Genomic DNA, 16,691 nt, shown 5'->3' with positions numbered 1-16,691 from the left:
GTCTTGCTAGGTCTCCCCCATAAGGTAACCTTTGAAAGCCTTCGGGAACTGGTTTTATTAGATTATGAAAAAGCTTTAAAGAAGCTGTAACAAAAATATTTCACTTCTCCATTGGTCCTTCTGCTCCGGGCCCTCCCCTGTGTAATCTCTCAGAGCTCCAGTGCCCTCACGATAGTCTTCATGAAAACACAGCACCACCACCCAAGAGCCTGCCAGGCTCCACAAACTTTGACTACTGCCTCTACTACCAATTAAAGAGAGTATAGATTTGTTTTTTAAGTATTTACGTCTGCATCATGTTGGTGGCTACCACAGGATAACACAAAGTAAGCTCCTCCCCTACTAGTGATATGCTGGTGGTGTGAAAACACCATTAATTACCATCATCTGGAATCCAGTACTAACATATCTTTGCTCTGGCTTTTGCTTATCCTTAATTTGTTACTTTCCTTGAGCTGCCACTTCCAGCATTTACTATAATACTATAAATAACAATTTCCTGTAATAAGGAAGATAAAACTCATCCAGAAGATCTCCGTAGGCACTGTAAGGAACAACCATGAAACCCTTTATGTTTTGTCACCTCATTTAATGCAATAGTCTATCCTGAAAGAAAGAAAAATGCAACTTTTAACAGAGACTTAGCTAAACCAGAATGAACAGCAGAGAAATTCAAGAGCATAAAGTGTGCTTACCCTTCCCAGTCACTTAGTCACAAACCTTGACATGAAAAATAACTCAGCCCAAGTCCCAATTTAGCCCATTCTGAAAACTTTTTACTCGCACAATTCTCATTTTTTCTCCTTTCCATCCTTCCTCCTCGCCTCCAGAGTCTATCATCTTCTTTAGTCCAACGGAGGCAATAACTCATGTTACATAAACCAATGGTAGAAGCTGACATCAGCATTGGAGGGCCTTGGACAGAAGGCCTAATTTTAGACATCATTCTCTAGGACAAAAATGCAGACATGATGGTAGCCATCGGGTTTAGACAGGAAGGTGTTACAAAAAAAAAAGAAATAAAGAAATAGAAATAAAATGGTTTATGTGCATGGTAGTAGGACAAAACATAATATTCTTTAGGAAGAAAAGCTGAAGTCAGACAAGAAAAAAAAATTCAATAGGAAGACTAATAAAGCACAAGAATATACAGGCATATAACCACCAATGCACGGAGACGTGTATAAGCATGGAAGGAGGCTTTTGGCACACATATGTCCAATGGGTCTTAAAAGTTCACAGAAATATAGCTGACCCTGCCTTGGAGTAAGGGGATGGACTACCTAATCCTCCATGGTCCTTGACAAGTCTACTTCTCTACGATTGCACTATTCCATCGTGGCTCCAAATCATTCCCCTCTACAGGAGTCTGGGACTCTCCTTTCCATTCAAACACTGATGTTGAACTTCTCGCAAACCAGACTGTTAGCAGCACCGTGTTTAACACCAGGATTGAGGATAAATAATAGAACCTCATTAGTATACTTTTATACTTATACTTTCACTTGGAGACTCAGTACAGTCGCCAGCTAAACAAACTCAGACAAAGAAAATAATTATTCAAAATAATGAATTGTCATTTAGATTAAATTTAACACTTCAGAGAACTGTACTGTGATACCTCTGTAAAATTAATGAGGTCTTAGTAAAACCAGACCTCATTAAAGTATCTACCATTAAATCTTTCCTGGAAAATTGGAGAAAAAACATCTCTTGTGTAGATTAACTGACTTGTCAGCCAGCTCCTACTGTAAAGACCACAAGGTGAAATATGGCAGAGCCAGGAGCAGCAGGAGTTCCTGGCTCTCAAACCAAATAAATTCCACTTGACAATATTGCCTAATTACAGCTAATTTAATCAGCAAAATAGCAAAAATAAGAAAAAAATACAATAAGAGCAATTGAATTTGAAGTTAAATGAGAGATCTAATACTCCAAGTGTTGCCAGATTCAATAAATGTGCTGCATAGATAAAACTATCCAGTGTTTCAATGACTTCCACTTCTGCAACGTATTTAAAGGCTGATTTTTTTCTCCAGGACACAAGAACTTTCATATTTTGCCCAACACTTGGAAACTGGCATGGCTATGAACAACTTCACACAGAGACTACATCAGGAAAAGTGAAGAACATTATCTTCATAAATATTTTTTAACCTTTTGCATCATGGCATAGCATCTCTGCATATTCACATTCACTCACTTTAGGGAATACTCACAAAGAGACAGGTAGACTGACAAAATTCAGAAGTAAAAAATGTTAACTAGTGTTTGAGGACCATCCAAAAATGATTAAATCGACAAAAAATGAAGTGAAGCTGATAAAGCAGCACTATATCAATTCATTTGCTTGTTAGAAACTTGAAAAAGACACTCAATTCCATGCATTCTTAGACTTACTAGCAAGGACTAACGGATTTATAGAACTGTAATTGGAAAATTCTGAAACATGAGTTGTGACTTCATTCGTCAGACGAAGAAGAAAAATTAAAGACCAATTGTGAAATATATTATTCTCCCTCCAGAAAAACCTCAACCAAACAAAACCCACACCTCTCTTGACTACAAATTTCACATTTTACAGTTCTCACTTTAATTGCTGATGGTTGCTATGGCATCCTCAAATAAGATTTAGTACAAGTCAGCAATAAGCTGTGAATTTATGACTATGCAGAGTCATGAGTTAGACATGATAAATTTCCACCAGCTATTATCATTCAGAAGATGGTTTGCCTCAGGTTTATGAACATGATCCTGAATAAATCTTTTTAGCAGCTCCTTTTGACAGAGACAGGCAAGTTACCTCTAATAACTCTGAAAACATCCAGCAGAACAGAATTAGCCTACAATTTAACAAAACATACCTCTTATTCTTGCGCTTTTACGAAAACGAGGTTAGATTTTAGTTTACTTAAGCCTCATACAAATTAACAAAATCATATTTATTAAAGAAACGCTATAGGGAAGTTGTCTCAAGTTAATAAAATTCCTGTAACAAGTAGAAGGTGTAGAACTTATCTCTATTGATGTGCATATGTGGGTAGTTAATACCATCTCTATTACATTTCTGTGTTTATTTTTTAGAACATCTAAATGTGAATCCTGAATATGTACCTCCTTATGCACAAACATATCCCTGTTGAATGCAGAACAAAGAACCTTTACTGACAGAGATTAAAATCATAAGTAGCATCAAAATTATCACCATCAAAATCAGTAAATCATCAACATTCAAGTCTGATACTTAAATCACCTCATATTTGGAATTACTTAAAAGACATGATATATGCCTCTGAACATTTCTCTGAAATAACCTATAAGGCAACTGGTTCTTTTGGGGTTTTTCGTTTGGTTTGGGGGGAGGGATGTTTTTGTTTTTTTAAAGACTCCATGAAAATAACATAATCTGATCCAAGTCTCATAAAAAAGATAACAAATGGATAATTTTAAGAGGACCTATTCCTATTTAATAACATTTATTTCTCCAGTAGAGCGAAGTAAAGCACAAAAAAAAAAAAGCCACGTGTTTACTCAATTTGAGGAAATTTGTTTTGTAATCAAAGATCCATCAAATAAAAAGTTACAGGTATACAGATGAAACTGTAGAAAGGCCACGTCTCACAAAGACAACTTCACTCTGAAAATTACTTTCAGATACAATTCTCTTGAAGCTTACACAACATACACCCCAAAATTTCTGCTTTTGGACACAGGTTTCTTTTCTCAAGGGGCAGTTCAGTAACAAGAGACTTACTCAATTCAGAGGTCAGCTGAGACCTGTACAACAGACATTTCCTTCTGCCCTGATAAAAGTCTATAAATAATATGTACAGGCATAAATATACATATTATTTTCACTTCAGTTCTGCCACACTTCAATCGTCTTAAACTTCAAGTAAACAACTGAAAAGAAATCCACGTTTCCAAAATTAGGAAAATAAAGCCACAGGGACATGTTCATATTTTTCCCCAAGGGAGTTCTAACTGCCAAAAAAATAAGTCCTGATTACAGATATTTTAAAAGGAAAAATAAAGTTAAGAATAAAGACATGGCTGGGATCTGTGTTTGTTTCCAGTAGAAAAATGGGATTCCAACTGGTTTTAACCCTGCAAATGCTGTGTGAAATTCAGCGCAGCTTCAATATTTGCACCAAGGAAAAACTGCAATTTACCAATTTCGCACAGTATAAAATAGAGACGCTTAGGGAAAAAAAAAAAAGACGACAAAAAAAAAAAGTAATTGCATTCACTATCTTTACCTGCTAAGAAAACAACATGAAGACTAGTATTCTGCTTTCAATAATTATATTTTTAGTGGAAATCCACTGTCAGCATTCAGTAACAGCTGTTGCTATCCAGGACACAGCACCTCCTTATTACTGCTTTTTGATACTCTTAATAATGTCATCTTCCCAACCTGACTAGAAATGTCTTAAAGGGGAAAAAAAAAAAAAAGGCAACTAGAATGTGGCTTCAAAGACTCTGTAAGATGCTGTTCAAGATAAATGAGAAATACATTTAAATACTTATTACTAGCATTACATCAAAAACTAAAGAACTAATAATAATTTTTCACCCATGGTATTTTTTACTCTGCCCCACAATCTCATAGTTGTTTATTCCAACATGTTTAGATCCATTTACCCAGTGAGGGCTCTAAGTAGTTAGCAAGAGTCTTCCAGATGAGGAAAGGCGAAAGAAGAAAGATTTTATGGAAGAAAGGAACAAAAGGAAAAAAATAAAAATAAAAGGGGGAGCAGCAAGCTGTAAGGGACACTGCAATCCTGAATATAGGATACGACTGACCAGATCCAAAAACCACACAGTCAACCTTCTAGTCAAAACACATTTGATAAAATATCTGTAGAGAGATCAGGGCTTTTTGTACTACTTACGACTTGAAGGAATATTAAAGCAACTTGATTTTCAGAAGCATTTAACACATGTACACCGAGTCAGTCATCCAAAATACTTTCGGAAGCCTTGGCCAGCCACGTTAAAAGACTTCTCAAAATCTCTTTGGGTTTTAATACCAGAACTCCAATATAATTGAGAGTAGTCTTTTCCCCTCAGTCTCAAACCATTAGAAGGAACACACGAGGTAAGTTCAGAGCTCTGAAGAAATTAATGTCCAATCTTAGCTGCTGATGCTAATGTAGAGAATCCCAGCCAGTGGAGAAATGGAAGGAAGGAAGAAAGGAAGCAGTTAAAAGTAATGTTAACAAGATATACAGAAAAACAAGGATTTTCTCCCCACTTCTATAACTTAAAATTTTCAGGGCTTTATTATTATTATTATTATTGTATGATTTTTGCCCTTGTTTATTATTTTGCTGTTTGTTTTTAACAGTCATGGAATCACAGAATCATAGACGTGCCAAAAAAAGCAAACCCACTGTGTTGCCAGAACTTTCATTGCTTTCTTAGAGTAGCTAATGTTTTTTCAACTCAGATATTTCAGTTCTTTATTACCAAATGGCATTGCAAGCAACAACTTGGCACTCTATAACAAGTACTGACTTTTCACAATATTTACTTGACTATTTATGACCTATTTATATGAAAAAAAAATTGTTTTGCACTAATTCGAATATATATTTATTCCTATAAACTGACAAAATAAATACTGGAAAAGCCACTAGTGCAAGTTCTAACAGACTTGAGCAGAGTAACTCCAGTTCTCCAAACTCCTCTCAGCTTATCATCTTTTCCCATTATCAACGTAAATAGTAATAGCAGTGAAAAAAGTAGGCTGACAGCTGGTAGCAACTTCAACACATGCTGTATAAAAAGTGTGGAGGTACGAAACTGCCAGCTCTTTTTGTCTGGAACCAGGGACACGTTTTGCAAAGCTGTCTGCTGCTCAGAACCGTAACAACGTGTGCTTATACCCCCAAAACCATAGAGGATCACGTTAAGTCACGTCACGTTAAGTCTCTTTCCCTCACACACTTCAGCTTACACAGCAAACCCAAGCTTATTGGAAAGGTTCACTAAATTCCATGGTCAGAAACAGCAAAAGAGTCAGGACAGGCGACGACAAGCCAGACCTTTGTGGACTCCGTGGATGTGGAAGCCCAGGCTAGCACTGGATGCATTTCACTGCTGCAGGAGGAGTGATGCTGAAATTCCTGAAAGCAGCCAAAGAAATTGGCTCTCGAGTGCCATAAAACTCCAGGGGCACCGCTTACGACCACAGTCAGTCCGAGGTATTTAGTTTAAGAATGATTAATCACAGATGAATCAGCCTTTTGTTTCTTTTCTGACATTTCAGAACCCTTTCTAGTATTCCATCTATCTGAAGTCTGGCCATGCCTTGATACCAAAGGAGACTGTTTGAAAAAATTCCATTTACTTTGGCCTGCATACAAGTCTGGACAAAGATTTCAGTCAAAACACCTCTTCGCGTTATAGAACGGTCTTGAAATGGTACATGGAGATAACACAGCAAGAAGACATTAAATCTGTTACGCACTTCAAAGTACACTGATAGTTATTTACAAGCTTAGTGGAGCGGCTTCAGGGAAAGCAGATCATTGACCAAAACAAGTAATGATACGTGCTCCAATTGCAGTGTCTGCATGCAAATATTGACACTGGAAGAAACTCAGAAAACCCAGAACTGAGGAAACTCACGTAGAAAACATCACCAACAAATCCTTTCCCATACAAGAGCTTAGAGGGGAACGTGAGTTAAGGTCAACGGAGGTCTGAATGGCAAATGCAGGGCAGCAAGTGCACTTACGATTTACACCAGAAGCACAACCCCAAAATGTTTAGTGTCACCCACCACAAGACTCAAAATCAATATGAAAGAACTGTAATGGAAAGAACAGAAAGGGTCTCAGAGCTCACCAGTGACAGGAAAATGTGAATTTAGTAACACAGAGTAAAATTTTTACTTGGAAAGATGCAGGATAAAACAGACAAAATATCAGTACACGAAAAAATTCCAAGATCCTCTCAAGCATCTCTCTCGTATGGCTGTTCGCTAAAGGTGATTCTGTTATTTCTGTAACTCTATATTTGTAAACAAATGTTTTTAACTGAAAAGCATTAACAGGTACAGATACAGTACTTCACCACATGAGAAGCAAGCCTGAGACCAACATCATTCTAAAGTAAAATACTCCCTTATACTTGAAACTTTATCACAGACTCCAAAATGCATTAGGAAAAAGACTTGGCATCTTATGAGTCTTGGAAAATTTTCCAGGAGACTGTTTTCCAACATAAGAACTACCACATCTAACAAAGCCTGAAAAGTTTTACCACAAGGTCGTGAATTTCTTCAGAGAACCATTTTAATCTTGTATTACCCTAACCTACCCGGAAAAAATGGAACAAAGCCATTGCTTGAGGTTTTTCATAGGATTTTTCCATATTAACATAGTTAATAGGACTACAGAAATCCTTTTGTCTCCATTTAATGTAGATTTTATTTTACCAGTTCATAAATATTAACCCATACATGGGAACAGATCTAAGAGAAGCTGGGAACTAAAATATAGACTAATATTGCAATAATATTCACCAATAATACATTGTTTTAACATTTCAGTGCAATCGAATGCTAGCTGTTTGGGGATAAAAGGAAAGGGAACAGTAATTCAAAAGGGAGCTTTTTGTTAAAAACTTCTGTAATCACATCTGATCTATATGGCAGATGATGCTCTCTAACCATTTATCTTACTGCCTGATAATCCAGAATTCTCCAGCTCTGTTACCGAGCCACAGGGATCTTGACTTGGGGATTCTCTTCCAGGACACTCAGGCCTCCAGTCTTCAACTGATTACACACTATTTATGCCCCAAACTGTACCATTTGTGGAAATAGAATCCTTCAAATGAAAAGATGACATAGTGACCCCCCAGTAACATATTCTCTGCCAGTTCAGCCCCTGACCCGCTCAGTGGTGGCTAAAAACGTTCAGCAGTCGCACGGTGCAGTTGTGCTGTGGGCAACTGGTGTGACGTTCTGGCCACATTGAAGGTGATTGCTCAACGAAACTTTCTAGGATAAAGATACAGATAGCATTTTAAGAACTGCATAAAGAGCAAAACAAGCATATTAGCAGCCTTATTAAAAAATAAATACTTGAACAAAATATTCTGTCCATGCCCTGGACCTCCTTTGAGCACACAACATAACTAAGACGATCTGATGCAGAGGGGAGGAACTGTTACTATATATAGCCCAGTCACTGGTACATATGATCACCCGTTACCAACGCTTTAAAAAATGTTTGACCATTGCTTTAAATCCACAAAAAAAAGTTAGAATCCAGAAGATATCTCTACAATTTGCATTCCAAGAAAGTGCCCATGCAGAACAAGGCTTTAATGCTTGCTGTTGGATATCTATACCTTCAATCTAGGAGCCATGGCCATTTAAAACCAAAACGTCCAGCTACGTCCTCATGTGCACAACAGTAATGCATCAGTCTGGAATTGTAATACGAGTGCAACAGTCCACTGTGCAGATCCCAAATTACTCCAGTCACGTTTTCTACAGAAGACTGAGTTTTACTCCCTGCAAGTGGAACACTGTCAAACTCCTTAAATTGACATCATGAAGTCGCTGTTTCTTATACATCCTAATTCATCAGCTGTCCCTCTTTGATCAGCAGAGACGGACGGCTGTTTGGTACAAACCAGGAGCCAAGCTCAGGTTTGCACTTCCATCAAAAATCAAATGTCAGCTTAGGCATGTCCACTGATCATAATCTGTATTAGAAGAAGGAAAATTTTCAAAGATTTCCAAAATCCTGTGACTTCACCGTAAATAAGTATAGCTTGCACGTGTTCTTCCTAAGTCACTGCTTATATAAAGAAGTGATACTGTGCCTAGCCTCCATTTCTAAACATCCTAGGACAAATAATTTGCAAAGAAATCACAAGCAGAGGATAAAAAACAGCGGTTATCTTTTAAGCTCCTTCCTTTTCTTTCCTTCATTTAATTTGCTTACCTGACATCAGTTTAATAGCAGTTACCTACAGCCTGTCGTTCTTCCATGCCAATAGCATTAAGGGAAGGGAGCCTCTAACATCTCTATTAAACTGCAGTAAAGCAAATTCTTCAACACGGAATGCCTTAGTCAACCAGGCATTACTGAAATTACTTAATCTGCAAAGTCAGTACTTACCCACCCTGCTTTACCACTACCAATCACCTCACAAGAGTAGTAGCACTACCCAGATGCATTTCAGAGCTTAGTTTTAAAGTTTGTTTCCGGTGTACTATTTCAGTGAGGGTAAAGTGGAACTACAGACATACATGTAAGAGCTTTGTTTAATCTATGTGCACAACATTCACGTTTTTATTAAAACTTACTACAAGTGGCTGAACCCAAAGTTTCTTAGCAATGGTATCTTTCAGAACTGGGATGCTTTTTGCTCTGTCAGATTTTTTTCTTTCCATAAGTGCCCTAGTAAACTAAACGCATTCTTTTTAGAAGTCTTGAACTACGTAGGTTGTAGAATATACAAGGGATGTTAAATTGCAGTGCCTCAACATGAACAAATCATCCTAAACTTTTGAATATTTCCAAAGAGCAGAGTAACCTGTTCTTCATCAGAACCTGTTCTGTTCTTCATCAGAACCTATGGTTCAAGCTGGTGATGTGATAGCCTTTAAGATGATTTAGGGGCACGGTTCAGTGGTGGACTTGGCAGTGTTAGGTTAACGGTTGGACTCGATGATCTTCAAGGTCTCTTCCAACTTAAACAATTCTATGCTTTAGATGACAGAGGCAGTGTATTCCTACTCACTCATTTGCTTTCCTCAAACCCAGCGTTCTTTTTGTTTGGTCAGCAGATGTAGATGATAAACTCAAGTTGGCAAAGGGGAGGGGGAGGAAGGACAAACAAACGTCTTCTAACACGGAGAGGGAGGGATTTGTTATGTGTTATTTCCAGAAAACTGAATCATCATAGTCACCTATAGTCTAGGCCACAATAAAGCTGTAATGATTTTTCCTTCATAACCATCCCTTCAATGAGCCTCACAATCTTTTGGGTATTTGAAAACTAGCTGAAAACACTGCAAATTTTTAGCCAACTTTGAAGGAAAAAAAAAAAAGAAAACAAAACACTGCACCTCCTACTCTAGATTTCGTGAGCTTTGTAACTTTCCACATTATTAAGAGATATATTTGGTTATGTGTAAATGATCAGCAAATTTCTATCAATATTCAGTACTCTGAAATTGCATAATATTCAAAAAGCAATGCTACATTTACAAAGAAAAGATACAACATTCCCAAGAGCTAAAGAACACAGAAGAGAGGTACCCTTAGGCACCCGGGTCTCAAAAAAGCTGACGCTAACAGGGGTTACGAAGAAGGTTCAGTGACGGATTAGTTATTTTAAACGTTCTGTGGACTCTCCTGATCCTTTCCCCAAAAATCTGCTACCTGGTTCCATATTGAGGCTAACCTGGCTTCTCACTGGTTTCATCGGCGGAGCAAGTCCCCTATCTTTGACAAAAAACAAAGAGGAAAAACTCCAGTAGAGCCAACACCAGGAAGGCATGTTATCACCGCCTGTAGTCACTAAGTAACAGTTCCACAAACACGCCAACCTAAAAAAGGAAGAAATTTAGCCTGTTGGAAGATACACTGTAAACATGAGATAGCCAGGTAACCAGTGACAAACCATTATCTGACAGCCTTGAAAACCTCTCCATGTGAACTGCTTTTAAGCCAACTTGTAACAAATACCACATGCAGCTAAATTTAAAAAAAAAAAAAAAAAAAATCCTAAGCCAAGTTAAATAGTAACAAACGTTCCAATTTAACCATATAAAGCCTACGTTAAAATCCAAAATGACAATTACAAAATATTATGTTACTATGAGCACTGTCAAATGCTGTGAATAATAGTACACTGAGGAAATAAGGAAAGGCACACCTTACCTTGTATCTCATTTTGGGGCACGAATGGATGTAGAAACCCATATAATAAAAACAGAGATCGGGAGCTTTTTCATGAAGCTGTCGAGTAAAAGCGATTTCCCTGTGAAAGGAAAGAAAAGACTAATTACTTCTGAATACAATTCTTAGATTCATTTTACCTTTTCATATTGAAATATTTTACAGCTACCTGGCTCTTGGCCTACTTAAAGAACTAGTCTCCTATCAAATAAAAAATTAAGATAAACTCAAAATTAATGCTTAAAAAACCCCAAAGATAACAAACTGAAAATTAATGCTTAGAAATCGAACAAACAAATCACCAAAATGCAAAACACCATGTCAGGCTTAAAAACACTTTCATTTTTGTGTTTTGTCCTGTCAATTGACTGACTTGAAATTCAAATAAATGTGGCTAAGAACCTCTATCTAACAGGTTTCTTGTTAATATTCATGTACATTGGAATTCTACAGAAATTGTCCCAGCTATTATACACAGACTGGCTAACGTGGCTCAAGAAAATATTGGAGAAATTTTAAAAAACAAGCTTCAAGGATAAGCCTCTTATTTGATCTATTATTTGCATTCTAGTAATTTACATGTAAAAACATCCATCTTCACGCAGCAAAAGGTGCTCGTGTTTGATTGTACGATTTTTCTCATTTATTCTGAAAGAGAAGTGTGAATCTATTCCAAAATAAGTTCACTTTTTATTTTACTGGCACAAGGAGAGTAGAATTACTACAAATATTCAGCCAGTGTTTCCACTACAACGTTCATTTTTTATAGCATTTGTAACTTTGCAGTTCACTTTTGTAACAAATTAGATAAAACGCGGCTGTTGGTTCTTACTTCCAATGACGAAGGGATAAGGAGATATGAACAAGTGAATATATGAAGCATGTACAAACACTGGGGGGTTTTTATCCCTTAAATTAGTAGTGAGGATTTTTAAATATCCTGAAAACTTAACATTTCAGTTGCATGTAGTTTGCTGAGACCATCACAAGTTCATTATAACTCTGTATCTACATACATCCATTCAAAGAGGAGAATATCTAGAAATAAGTTACTCCATCTCTGAAAATGCAGGAAAATACAACAGATTCCAAAAATACAATTTATGTACTACCAAAAACGTTCAAACGTGTACTTCAGATACATAATCTTTAAGACATGGCATGAAGTTAAACGACCTTACCGTTTTATGCAGATTATCCTGGACCTGATTAAAAAAATACCTTTCTGCAATTCAAAAAGCTGGAATACTACAGGGAAAATGCATTTCAAAATCTCTTAAATGCTCATTCCAACAGGACTACGCTATCTGATCTAATAAAATAAAAAGACTCGAAGTAAACAGACCATAATGTAACAAGGTAAAAATGGGGCTGCAGCAGCAAGTCTTACCGTGGGCAACAAAGCTTCCTGCAAGCGAACTGGTGCACGTGACACCAAAGCTAGCTTGCTTAGAACTACTACCAGTGTCTTTGCCCATGCTACAGACTTCAGTGATCCGCCCTAGGTAAGGACCCTTAACACAAGTTCTTGCTCTGTCTTTCATTTATCTATTTGGCCGACCCTACTCCAGGCGAAGTTTTGCTGGGGGATGCTAAAAGCATCCTTCTCTTTCCTCTATCCAGGAGCGCGTGCTGTGATCCAACGCAAGAGAACCCTCCGACTCCATCATTTCAAACCAGGAGCAGCAATGAGGTGTCACTGTAATGCCTAAATCACATCTATTTGCATTCATTCTGCCTAAATCCCTATGGAAAATCCCTACGGATGGTACGTATCTAAAGAGTTACAAGGGCTGCTAGTGCTGGGCAAGAGTAGGCAACTAGTGAGGAAGACATACACTCATCCATTTCACCAAAACAAGATTCAGACTTAGTGTTTCAGTGCTACGTAACCCAATTCCAGAAGAAGTTCGAGCACTTGTCCTCTTACAAAACGGAAATTATGAATACTATGCTTGTCTACTATTCGTGATTTTAGGTAGCAGGGGAAAGGTTTAACTTTTTCATGCAAATAAGAATACGAATCACTCGGTATTTCTTGATATTTTTTTTTTCCTTTGGCTAGACTGGTATTTCACAAGTAGTTGCTTCTCCCCTCATTCTTTACTTACGTGCCTACATATTTCAAATGATCTTCAAATCCCATCCTTTCTACAACTCAGCAGCAAAAATTCTCCAAGTAGCATGAAGTGGAAGTGACAGCACTGCAATGCAGTTTAACCTCCTCGGAGTAAAATTGGCAACAGCTTTGAAGGTATCAGATTCCTTTGCAACTTCCTAAATCCTCCCTAACTCTCAAGGGGTTTTTTTTCCCTTTTGAAAGAAGAACAAGGTTGGCTCCTTCTAAGACTGCTGGGAACTCATTTTTATTGCCTTAAATGCTGCAGAATTTATAAGCTGCTTTTTCACTAGTTGAGCCACGCATGCATGTTGCACCGACAAAGTTTTAAATTTATTATGTAGAAAACCTAAAATCATTTCAAGAATTCATAAGCATGGATTATGTCAGTCTATTATTACATAAAGTAATGTGATACGTACAAATACTAAAAAACAACTCTTAGGAGGACTTAGTATTTTATGTTATATGCTCACCTTGCATGGAAAAAAGTAATAATCAGTAATTTCAAGTATCTAGCATATGCAATAAAATACTTCTAAAAATCTAGACCACTAACAGATAGAAAAAAGATCAATTCTAAATCATATAAGTTCCAACATTTTTTTTGTATTTGTTATTTTTTTTGTTATTTGTTAATAATTAATTTTATAAAATGGCCAGTGCCACTGAATGCCTTAGAAAAAGGACAATTCAGACTCTTTTAGACACAGACCACTGGAGATGGTACAGCAACAACTACATTACTGCTCATGACGACTTTGAAGTTAGCCCTGATTCGCACTGGAACTGGACCAGATGACATCCAGAGGTCCCTTTCTGACTTAAACTCTTCTATGATTCTGCAGTTTCTCCTTCATAAAGAACCATTCCTGAACAAGGTGGGAAGAGCCAACAGGAAGGCAACATTATCAGCTCTTATTAAGGGTGACATACTTGGAGAAATTGCACTTTTGGACTTAACTGATCTACGAGCTTACCAGAGAGAGGGAGAAGGTCCTGTTCTCTCACTCCCTACCCACTCTCAGCTGCACATTGTGGTTAAATCACAACTCTTGCACCAGCTCTGGTGTTAACAGGTTCTTCACTGAGCCAACCCAGCTCACTAACCAGGCTGCTAAAGCAAACAGTCTTCTGCTCAGTAAATTAAGCTGGCTAAAAATATGGTTCCGAGAAGACCAGCACATAGCAGAGATGGAGAGGAGTGATTGCAGTACCTCATTCCAGCAGCAATAAACCATTATTAGATTGATGTCAATGACTTAACAGTGAACTTTGGGGGAAAAAACCTTTGACATATGCATTTGAACAACTCATGTAAAGATGATCCAGAAATCACAAAATTCACCACTGCAAAAAGAAGAGTACACCCAAAAGGAGAATCAAGTAAAAAAATAGAACACTATTTTTTGAGGAAATCAAAAGATCCTAATCAAAATTTAAACAAATGATGAGCGATTAGACTTCTGAGAGATTAAATTGCACATCGTTTATTAGTTATCAGGAAAGTATATGAAGTAACTGTGATAAGAAGAGGTTTCCTAAAAACAGTGTTTATTCTTTACATATTTCAAAAGTCATGTCATATTTACCCACTTTTGTGGGTAACACTAAACAATGGCTAAGAAACTCCACCTATAGAGAAGACATCTCTCAACAGGATGCCTTGGAGAAAGAAGAAAGCTGGATCTCACAATTCTAGCTCTACTTTCATGCCTGAAAGAGTGCAATGCAAATCTCAACAGGTTGAAAACTTTTGCTAGACCTTCTCAGACCTGGGAAAACTTCAAAACAGACATATCTGGCACAAGGTTCAATCCCAGTTGCTTCATGAGAACCTCCCCAGGAACACCATATTTCTGTGACCAGCTTACTTCATGTAAACAGAGAAATAAAAATGCTAAGAAAAAAACTGAGATGCACAAATATTTCCTCTCATTTATGAATCATAAAATTGCTTATAGAAGAAAAACAGTAACTTGCAATTTAGCAATCAATCTTACAGTGAAAAGGATTACTCACTACTCCTACTGTTTTGCAAGACTAGGTTGTTGATAGTTAATTATAAAATTCATATAGTTAAATATAAAATTATAAAATTCATAGGACTACTCTCTCCATCAGGCTTTCTAGAGACAAAGATAATGAGATTAACATACCTGAAAAATATACTTGGTGCTAGTACAGCAGGAGACTACTAATTCAGAAGACAACAGTTTTTAGGTACTCTATTATTTATGATCTCAATGTGCATAAAACTATAAAAGTGATTAATTTCATTTGGGGACTGGGCTAAGAAAAAGGTCAAAGGAAGAATTATTTCTTTTCAAACAAAAAAGAGGCTTTTCCTGCTGAAACCAAGCAATACTAAATTATTTTCAGTGGCAATAAAAACTAGGTATTTAGTTTCTGGGTGTTTTTTTAATCTTTAGAAGTATTTAGCTAACTAGAAATATACTTCCCTATTCAAGGATGACAATTAAAAATTTATTTAGAATGCAACCAACTATAGAGAATTAAAAAAAAACAAAGCACAAACACTTTGCTAGAGGTAGTGTTATGAGTATATGTTTGGACTGGAAATAAAAGCTCAAGTTTAGGAACAAGTATCAATTCTTACTATTACGTCTAACCAGATAACAAAAATGTCCTCTTACCGTAACGCAGAGTAGACTCCCAAAGATAAGAAAGAATAGTCTGGATCGTAGTACAGATAGACAGAGGACACGCAGTAGGGCAGGATATCAATTACACCGACAGCAATTATCTTCCCATCCAGCCAATACTGCTGGTGGAAAGATCCATAGCCACATTCTGGTCCATCTGGTGCATTCTCTGCCTAAGCGAAAACAAAAGAGGGATGTAATTGCCCGATAGGTAGACTTTTGGTATAAAAACAACTTTAGAAAGAATTTTAACACAAAAGTAAATACTGTGAGAAATTATTCCTGCTATCTATGTTTGAAAAAAGAAAGAAAAAAGGAATTTAAGAAATGAGGAAAACAATGTTAGTTCACTGTATCATTTGTGACCTTTGCTGTAGTCATGATTGGTAAACTTTACATATTGTGCATCCCAAACACGAATCTGCAAACAGTCTCTGCCATCTGGAACTTATAGCACCAAAATGATAAAACGTGACTCATCAAGTTATGAATGCATTATTACATCCAGACAAATTCTGCAGATACTCTGATTTGTCCTACTTACTCTTCAACAAGAGAAGCAGCCCAAAAGCAGAAAGGTGAAATGCAAACATTTCACTGCGCTGGAGCTTCCCAAAGCTGGCTGTGACTCTCTGGTTCCTCCACAGCAGGGACCCTACTGTTTCCCTCCCCCGTGTCCCAAGTACTGGAAGCACTCTGGCCACAGATATCCAGTTTCTCAGAGAGGTCACTAAATTTGCTCGAGAAGCGCATTTACAAAAAGAACTCAACAGCTGACTCTTTATGTGAGGTTTACTCTTTTTAAGGTTTACTCTTTACGACCAAGAAAAAACCTTTTATCTAAGAAGCTGGAACTTTGTGTTGCAACAGAATCTGTGGAGCTTCTTCTTTGTCAGCCCACATCAGAGTATCTTCTGCAAAAACACTAAGGAACTCGCTATTCTTGTGCGCTGTGGTTTTGGATGTAGAGTT

General features: G+C 37.1%; 1 protein-coding gene across 4 annotated transcripts in view; it reads right to left on the bottom strand.

The window, feature by feature from the left end:
- Positions 1-16,691, bottom strand: part of ATE1 (arginyltransferase 1) — an 86,568-nt gene that overhangs the window by 37,924 nt on the left and 31,953 nt on the right. For all 4 annotated transcript variants that reach the window (XM_086616416.1, XM_086616417.1, XM_086616418.1 and 1 more), the window contains 2 exons: positions 15,711-15,892; positions 10,917-11,016 (listed from right to left, as the gene is read on the bottom strand). In XM_086616416.1, coding sequence (XP_086472542.1) covers positions 10,917-11,016; positions 15,711-15,892 — 282 coding nt within the window. The remainder of the gene's footprint in view (positions 1-10,916; positions 11,017-15,710; positions 15,893-16,691) is intronic.

This window comes from Tauraco erythrolophus, chromosome 9 (assembly GCF_009769465.1).
Source record: "Tauraco erythrolophus isolate bTauEry1 chromosome 9, bTauEry1.pri, whole genome shotgun sequence".
In the NCBI taxonomy this organism is placed as follows: domain Eukaryota; kingdom Metazoa; phylum Chordata; class Aves; order Musophagiformes; family Musophagidae; genus Tauraco; species Tauraco erythrolophus.
The sequence above is the reverse complement of the archived record's forward strand: the minus strand, read 5'-3'. Positions and strand labels throughout refer to the sequence as shown.